The 9,639-nt window shown below is 38.5% G+C and overlaps 1 protein-coding gene across 1 annotated transcript; it reads right to left on the bottom strand.

The window, feature by feature from the left end:
- Positions 1–443: 443 nt before the first annotated feature.
- LOC104218714 (dehydration-responsive element-binding protein 3-like) lies at positions 444–1,535 on the bottom strand. Its single transcript, XM_009769278.2, has one exon. The coding sequence runs from the start codon at positions 1,376–1,378 to the stop codon at positions 740–742; it is 639 nt and encodes a 212-aa protein (XP_009767580.1). The 5' UTR covers positions 1,379–1,535; the 3' UTR covers positions 444–739.
- Positions 1,536–9,639: the final 8,104 nt, after the last annotated feature.

Below are 9,639 nucleotides of genomic sequence, written 5' to 3'. Positions count from 1 at the left end.
ATGACTAACTGGTTTTATCGATCATGAGAATTCATGACAATTTACAGATAGATATTCATAATTGAAATTTTAAAAATAAAGTCAAAAGTCATTTTTTCGGCTCTAATGGTGTGTTTGGGTTTTGGGGGGCAAATATGAAAATGAAACTGTAAATTGTCTGTGCTTATGAGATTATCTTGAATGTAAACGAATTAATTGTTCCTCAACATGTGGAAGAAATTAGTGACCAGTTGTCCGATGAATAGTCCAAATTTTATTAGGATTAGGACTCGACACAGACGAAATGTCAAGAAAAATTTATGTCTCATATTTGTGAAATGCATACATAGTCAAGAACAAATCTCTTGAACTTATGATTAATCTGTTATAGTTTGATAGATGAGAGAGTTAAGCATTAGCTTAACAGTTAACATCACTCATTTAAAGAGAGAAGAACACACAAATGAAAGATAGGTCAGTAGACCAACAAATATTGACAAGGCATTTATGACCTTTTAATTCTTCCCTTCCTAACACTGTACAGTTAGATTTATTGAAGAGCAAGACTTGCAACTTACACTTACAAAAGGGAAGAAAGGAAATGGCAAGAAAAAGTCTATTTAGCCCCTCTACAGAAAAATTGAAGAAAAGGCTAAAACCTTTTTTTTTATACAAACACCAACAAAAAAAAGATGAAGAAGAAAATCCATAGTCCACACAAATTTGAAGGGTTGCATCATTAGCACACAATACTTAAAAATTAGTAATTCCACAACAAAGAAGGCTCAAAACAGCTTGAATAAATCATTCCTCCATCATCAGGATATAACCAACCTTCCACTGCCGAATGATCACAATACACAAAATCATTCTTCAACTCATCGTCAAAATAACTCGTGCCTAGTCTTGGCAGCTCAATAATTTGTGTCAATTCCTCAGATGTTGCCAAATCAATTGCTGATACCAACGATGATAGTGAAGAAGAAGTTGACATATTTGAAGAAGATGAAGTAGAATTATTAGGTGATGAATCAGAAGAAGAAGACGTAATGTTTATATTATTGTTATCAAATTTGTCCATTGCTGCTGCTTTAGCTGCTGCTGCTTGAATATCACGAGGGCTAAGTGTAACTGGTCTAGGGAGTGAAGCAGCTAGTTCAGGGAAATTGAGAATTGCTGAGTTACCTTTTATGCTTAAAGCTGCCACGTCATGAGCTCTAGCTGCCATTTCTGGATTTGGGAAAGTCCCTAACCAAATACGTGATTTTTTACGTGGCTCACGAATTTCTGATACCCATTTTCCCCAATTCCTCATTCGTACTCCTCTGTAAACTGGATGTTTACTGCTGTCTCGATTTCTCTTTATCTTCTTGCCTTCTATATCTTGTGGCTTATCCATTGTATGAATAGATATTTACGTACGTTTTGTACAGTGATTTTGCAGAGAAATTTAAAGGGCTTGGGTAGAAAAGAAGGAAGAAGAATCAAGAAAGTTATAGGAGTTAAAAGAGTAGAGAATGCATCCAAGAATACAACTTTTCTTCTTTTTGCATTATGTCCCAAAAAAAATATAGTCACCCACAACACTTATAAAGGGAAGGAAAAAAAAGGGGGTTGGGGGTAGGGTGTAAGGGTGGTAGGGGTAGGGGGTGTAAGAGCGGGGGACCCACGGATGAAATGGGTCATCCCTGATAAAACCTCAATGGTACGACAGGGTCCCCTTCACCAGTAGGAAGCAACCAACCATAGAATTCAATATTTCTCTAACTTGTTGTTTGTGAATAGTAGGAATATATCTTTTCTGGCTTTTTCACCTATGTTTTCACTGTTAGTTTCTCCCCCCCTCCCTCCCCTTCTCCTTTATCATCCACCCACCACCTTTGTCCATTCTACATGTGCCCCTAACAGTCATGTCTGATTGCACGTACATTTAATTTATTGTTATATGCCTTTGACAGTGTAATGTATTGTTTACTTTATTTTGATATGTTTTAGTAGAGGGTGATGGAAGGGAGGGTAAGGAGTGCAATGTCTACTTCTGAAAATCGGTTCGGGTTTCTACTGAACCGTTTTACTACGGAAGCTATCCACTTCATCATGAGGTTAGTGGAACAGTACATGAATAGAAAGAGGGATTTGCACATAGTGTTTATTAAACCTAGAGAAGGCATATGACAAGGTCTCTAGGGACATTCTTTGGAGATGCATGGAGGTGAAAGAGGTGCCGACAACTTACATTAGAGCGATAAAGGATATGTACGATGAATCTAAGACTCGGGTTAGGACTGCGGAAGGTAACTCAGATCTTTTTCCGGTGGTTATGGGGTTACACTAAGGATCTGCACTCAGCCTGTTCTTATTTTCCATGGTAATGGACGCCCTAACACACCATATTCAAGGGAAAGTGCCATGGTGTATGTTGTTCGCTGATAGTATAGTTCTGATTGATGAGACGCGAAGCGGCGTTAATAAGAGACTGAAGAGGGCGTGACGGAGGAAGCGGGCGTGGAAGTGAGGCTCGACTCACAAGTCATCCCTAAGTGAGAAAGTTTCAAATACTTAGGGTCAGTTATCAGGAAGATGGGGAGATCGACGAGGATGTCGCGTATCGTATTGGGTGGGGTAGATGAAATGACGGTTAACGTCTGGAGTCCTGTATGACAAAAATGTGCCACCAAAACTTAAGGGTAAGTTCTATAGAGCGGTAGTTAAACCGGTCATATTGTATGGAGTTGAGTGTTGGCCCGTCAAGAGTTACATATTCAAATGATGAAAGTAAATGAAATAAGGATTTTGAGATGGATGTGCGGGCATACTAAGCTGGATAAGATTAGGAATAAAGATATTCGGGAGAGGGTGGACGTTGCTCCCATGGACGACAAGATGCGGGAACTGAAGCTTAGATGGTTCGGACATGTGCGGAGGAAAAGCCTAGATGCCCCGGTTAGGAGTTGTGAGTGGTTGGCTTTGGCAGGTATGAGAAGAGGTAGAGGGAGGCCTAAGAAGTATTGGGGCTAAGTGATCAGGCATGACATGATGCGGCTTAAGATTTTCGAGGACATGACTCTTGATAGGTCGAACACTTAGGGTTCTAGGCTAGGGGTAGTCGATTTAATAGAGTTCTGTCTAGGACTGCTAGCGGTTTATGTTGTGTTCACACTATTTTTTTATTTTGTTTTGCATAGTACTGCGAACCCGTTTGGATGAGTTTATTTTAAGTGACTTTTAATACAAAAATAGCTTTTAAGCCATAAGTTAGGAATTCTAGCTTTTGACTTTTCACTTTTTTTTTTAAAATTATTTTAGCTTAAAAACAAAACAAGTGCTTAAAAGCATTTTTTTTAACTTTATCCAAACACTACAAAATGGCTTAAAAGCTATTTTAGCTTAAAAGTACTTAAAATAAGTCAATCCAAACGGGATCTGTGTTGTTGCCTTTCCACTAAGTTGTTGTCTCTTACGACGGTGTTATTATTTTTTTGGTTTCTTTTGTTGTTACAGATCTATTCTTTTATTCTTTTTTGATATTATTGTCTCTTATGTTGAGCCGAGGGTCTCTCGGAAACAGCCTTTTTATCCTTTTAAGGTAGAAATAAAGTCTACGTACACTCTACCCTCCCCAGATCTCATTAGTAGAATTTTACTGGGTTATATTATTATTGTTGTTGTTTATTTTAGTATGTTACTTGGAGTATTTTTATAAAAGAGTATCAATAGGCGCTACTTAATAAAGTTACATAAAATTACTTTTTAAATGTTTTTGACTATTAAAATATTTTTTAGGTTTTCGGCGCATAAAACTTAAACTCAATTTCCCATTGAGAGTTGATCTAATTAAGAATTGCTCTGTCGACTGTCGTTCATTAATATTTCCAAGGTAATGTCTCTACTAAAGACACAAGTACTAAAAACGCAAGTTTAATGGATGAAGAAGTGTTCGTACATTTTTACGTTGTGTGCGTTTTTGTGTTTATTTACAGTCCAAATAACTATAACCGCAGTTTGTGTACTTTTTTGTATTACAAACAAGTATTCCTTTCGGCTGAGGATTAAATAGAAAATAGTGTAGTTGGTTGGAATTTTTTTAATGCAAAACACTTATTGCCGTCCTTATAATATAGAAAAAGCTGCAACTTGTCAATTCTTTTTGTATAATAGACTGTATTTATAAGACAAGCTTTTTATGAGTGTACCAATTTTTTTTTATGGAATCAAGATCACAATATACTGACACTAGCTTTACTGGTTTGAATACATCTGATAGTCTCTAAGTTTCTCTTTTGTTTTACCTTTATTCAAATTTGGATGGAATACATCTCGTATTCTTTTAGTCTTATATTAATTTTTTTTTTACCTGTATAAGTTACTCTTTCTTTGATCCTCTGTTGGTGTGGAATGAAAATGATATGGATTCTGCCTTATTTGTATTCCAGAATCTTCACTCTCTTTCCGTTTTTTTTTTTTTTGGCCATCTTTCCTTTGTTTTGCAAATAAGTTAAATATTTCCTTATTTGCAAAGATTCTTTTATAGAAGAACAAGTTTTTCTTTACAATTTAGGATGCGGAAAGAAGAGAGGAATAGTTTGAGACAAATAAAACGAAGAGCAAGTGAATGAAAAACACATTCGGCTACTAAGGTTTTTGAGATGGTAATTATTGTTCTTTTTGTACAGTCAAATTTTCTCAATATTTTTTTGCACGTAGGCATCACTAACGGATCTCTTTAAATCTTTTGTGAATCATTATCTTCTTTTATTTTATTTTGTATATGTCTTAATTTGTGAGTTTTTCATATCAAATTGGTATCAGAGTTTTCGTTAATAAACAATTCGAAGAAAGAAAAAAAAAGACAATTTTGACGGTGGATCAAGTTTCGACTGGTACTATAAGGATTACAACTACAACAACAACAACATACCCAGTATTATCACATACCGTAAGATCTCGAAAGGATAGTGTGTACGTAGCCCTTACCCCCACATTGTGAGAATAGAGATACTATTTCCAATAAAAACTCGGCTCAGGAAAGCATAAGCACTACATTAATGAAAATATAGACTAGAAGGGATAGTACCAAAAAGTCATATAAATGTTGAATAAAAACAACAAGACAGTAGGTGATCAACAATGAAAGAAAACAACGGTTAGTCATAAAAACCTACTCCAACAAAAAGTGAGACTGCGTGCCAATCCTGCTATTATGAACACTCTAGACTACCTACTCTACTACCCTAATCCTCGACCTCCATACCTTCCTATCAAGAGTCGTGTCCTCGGTCAGCTGAAGCTGCGGCATGTCTTGCTTAATCATCTCTCTCTACCTCTTCTTTGGGCTACATCTATCTCTCCGTAGGCCCTCCAATGTCAACCTCTCACACCTCCTCACACGGTGTCTGAGCTCTTCCTCCTCACCTGACTAAACCAGCTAAGTCACGCTTCCCTCATCTTGTCCTCAATAGGGGGTCTCACCCACCTTGTCGCGAATAACCTTATTTCTGATCCTATCTAATGTGGTGTGCCGGTACATCCATCTCAACATCCTCATTTCTTGCTACCTTCATCTTCTGGACATGAGCGATCATGACTGGCCAACACTCAGCCACATACAACATTGTTGGTCTGACCACCACTCTGTAGAACTTACCTTAAGTTTCGGTGGTACCTTCTTGTCACACAAAACACCGGAAGCGAGTCTCCATTTTATTCATTCCGTCTCAACACGATGGATGACATCTTCATCAATCTCCCCATCCCCTGAATGGTACTATAAGGATTGCGGAAGACAATTAATGCGAATTTTCCTAAAATAAGAAAGATGACAAAGCAAATCGACAAATTAAAAGAGAGTCTTGAGTGCAATTTTTCATTAGCATTTCTGAGAAGGTTTTAGGGGAGATTGCTGGTGATAAAACAACAAATATTGTTTGGAAAAATTGGAAGAGCTCTATTGCGAAACTTGCTAATCAAACTTCGTTGAAGAAAAAATGTACAACCCAGAATGAGTTAGATATGTACATAGAAGATCATCTTGATTATTTATTCCATCATCATGGACTTGAAGAATGTAGATGTTGAGCTCGAAGATAATTATCAAGCTTTGATTGGATTATGTTGGAGTTTAATCTAAAAACTGATTATTAAATTATTCAAATAAATTTATAAAAACGAGGCCTCAATTGAACTGATCCTTGTAAGTAAGTGTTGGGAATAAACCCCTTACCAAAATAATATTCACGGTAATAAAGCGGAATAATAATGTAGCACCGAGATACGGTAATTAACAATAATAAAAGAGTAATAATGACCCCAAGATTTTTACGTGGAAAACCCTTCTGAATAAGGGAAAAAACCACGACCCCGAGAGGAGCAACTGATATCACTATAGTAAGGAATTTTACACTTTGTAGGTCGGAGATAAATACTCCAAAGACCACTACAACACTCAAAAGAAATAACCCTCTTTTGATATTCCCACCTCACTACAATATCGCTCACTCTCTATTTTCCTCACAGACTATTTTCTTATACCTTGTCTGTGAAACCTCACTCTTTCTTTCTCTCTTTGTTGGTGTGTAGAAATGAGAGTTGAAGCTCTCCTTTTATAGCCAAAGTTTCACTCTCTAAAGCCTACCATATTTGACAATTTACACACACTTTTCACAATTCAACAAAGTTGGCTACCAAACCAAAGAAATTCAACAAGGTTGGCTACCAACCAAACCAAGTCAACAAGGTTGGCTACCAAACCAAAGAAAACTCTTATTAGGCACATGCCTAATACTTCTTCAATGAGATGGACATCATCAATCTCCCCCTCCAGTCTCATTCATCCAGAGGAGGTAGCACTGTCTTCTAGTTTGAATGCATGCCGACAAGTTCTTTGCATAGCTCGAACTTGTTCCTTGGTACCACCTTGGTCAGCATATCTGCGGGATTCTCATTTGTAGAAATCTTCAAGACTTTTAGAGATTCATCATCTACCATTTCTCGAATCCAATGATATCTCACATCAATGTGTTTGGTCCTTGCATGGTACATAGAGTTCTTGCTAAGGTCTATTGCACTTTGACTGTCACAATAGACGACATACTCCTTCTGATGCAATCCAAGCTCTTGAAGGAATCGCTTGAGCCATATCATCTCCTTGCCAGTTTCTGTAGCGGCAATGTACTCTGCTTCAGTTGTTGAAAGTGCAACGCACTTCTGCAACTTAGACTGCCATGATATAGCTCCCCCTGAAAATGTAAACAAATATCCAGTAGTGGATTTTCTGTTGTCAATGTCACCCGCCATATCAGCATCTGTATAGCCCTTCAAGATTGGATCAGATCCTCCAAAGCACAAACAATCTCCCGTGGTACCTCTCAGGTACCTGAGTATCCACTTGACTGCTTCCCAATGTTCCTTTCCAGGATTTTCAAGAAACCTGCTGACAACACCAACTGCGTGAGCAATATCAGGTCTAGTACATACCATTGCATACATCAAGCTTCCGACTGCTGAAGAATAAGGAACTTTAGCCATGTTCCCTTTCTCCTCCACTGTTGTAGGACACATCTTCTTACTCAACTTTAGATGACCAGCAAGAGGTGTGCTGACTGGCTTAGCATTCTTCATGTTGAAGCGTTCTAGTACACGTTCAATGTACTTCTCCTGAGATAGCCACAACTTTCTACTTGTTCTCTCTCGAACTATCTTCATCCCTAGAATTTGTTGTGCTGGGCCCAAGTCCTTCATATCAAATGACTTGGACAGATCTCCTTTCAACTTTGCTATCAACCCCTTGTCTTTTCCTACAATTAACATGTCATCCACATACAACAACAATATAATAAAGTTATTCTCAGAAAATCTTTTGAAGTATACACATGGATCAGAATAGGTCTTTAGGTATGTTTGACTTTTCATGAATGAGTCAAACTTCATGTACCACTGCCTTGGTGCCTGCTTCAATCCATAAAGACTCTTATTCAATTTGCACACCATGTGTTTCTTTCCAGCTACTTCAAATCCTTCTGGCTGCTCCATATAAATCTCCTCTTCCAAATCTCCATGAAGAAATGCAGTTTTCACATCCAACTGCTCCACTTCAAGATCTAGGCTAGTTGCTAAGCTCAAAATTGTTCGAATAGAAGTCATTTTGACAACAGGTGAGAAAATTTCGTCAAAATCAATACCTTTCTTTTGTTCGAAGCCTTTAACCACCAATCGAGCTTTGTATCTGACCAGCTTGCCATTTCCATCTTTCTTGAGTTTAAAGACCCATTTGCATTTGAGTGGTCTTTTACCCTTTGGAAGTTCAACCAGCTTGTATGTGCCATTTTTCTGTAGAGATTCCATCTCTTCTTGCATAGCTTTCATCCACTGGTTCTTTTCTGGATGGGACAACACCTCCTTAAGACTTTCTTGGCTCCCCCTCATCACTGATGAGGACATACTCTGTGGAAGGGTACCTGCGTGACTCTACCCTTGGCCTCTCTGATCTCCTCAGAGGTTGAGGTTGTTCTTCTCCCTGAGTGGGGTGCTCCACTTCCTCGACACCTTCATCAAGTTGCTCCCCCTGCTCAATAACCTCACCAGGTTGCTCCCCCTGCTCGGCAACCTCGTCGGTCGTACTTTCTGCACTTGTGGGATTGTTAGAAGTAGAAGGAATAGTAACAAAGTTAGGAATTATACCATTCTTCGCCTTTTCTGACATATCAGCAGCAGTTCCAACTTCACTTTCTCGGAAGACTACATCTCTGCTTCTGATGACCTTCTTCTTTACAGGATCCCACAGTCTGTACCCGAACTCTTCATCTCCATATCCGATAAATATGCAGGGAACAGATTTATCATCCAGCTTTGTTCTCTGCTCTTTTGGTACATGTGCAAAAGCTCTGCAACCGAACACCTTCAGATGCGAGTAGGACACCTCCTTGTTGGTCCAGACTCTCTCTGGGATTTCAAACGCCAACGGAACTGATGGACTCCTATTGATCAGGTAACAGGCTGTCTGAACTGCTTCACCCCAGAATGACTTAGGCAGTTTAGCCATTCTGAGCATGCTTCTCACCTTCTCCACAATGGTGCGGTTCATCCTCTCGGCTACGCCATTGTGCTGTGGGGTTCCAGGAACTGTCTTTTCATGTCTGATCCCATGACTTGAACAATACTCTTCAAATTCCCTTGAAGTGTACTCACCTCCATTGTCACTTCGGAGGCGCTTTAGCTTTCGACCCGTCTCCCTTTCTACTAGAGCATGAAATTTCTGGAAAACTTGAAACACCTGATCTTTGGTTTTCAAAATATAAACCCATAATTTTCGTGAAGCATCATCAATAAAAGTAACAAAATATTTGTTACCGCCCATTGATTCAATTTCCATTGGGCCGCAAACATCAGAATATACTAAATCAAGTATATTCAATTTTCTTTCAGACGATGTCTGAAATGAGACTCTATGCTGCTTACCAAATAAACAGTAGTCACAAGGTTTTACCGTTGTACCTTTGGCATAAGAAATGAGTGATTTCTTGGCAAGAATCTGCAATCCCTTCTCGCTCATATGACCCATTCTTTTGTGCCACAAATCTACAGAAATCTCATCTTGTGCCGCGTTCAATTCACCTTGGCATATTTCTGCATTTGTCCTGTACAACGTGCCACGAGCAACTCCCT

The sequence above is a fragment of the Nicotiana sylvestris genome, chromosome 8 (assembly GCF_000393655.2).
Source record: "Nicotiana sylvestris chromosome 8, ASM39365v2, whole genome shotgun sequence".
NCBI lineage: Eukaryota > Viridiplantae > Streptophyta > Magnoliopsida > Solanales > Solanaceae > Nicotiana > Nicotiana sylvestris.
Note: the sequence above shows the minus strand (reverse complement) of the source record. Positions and strands in the feature narration are given on the sequence as shown.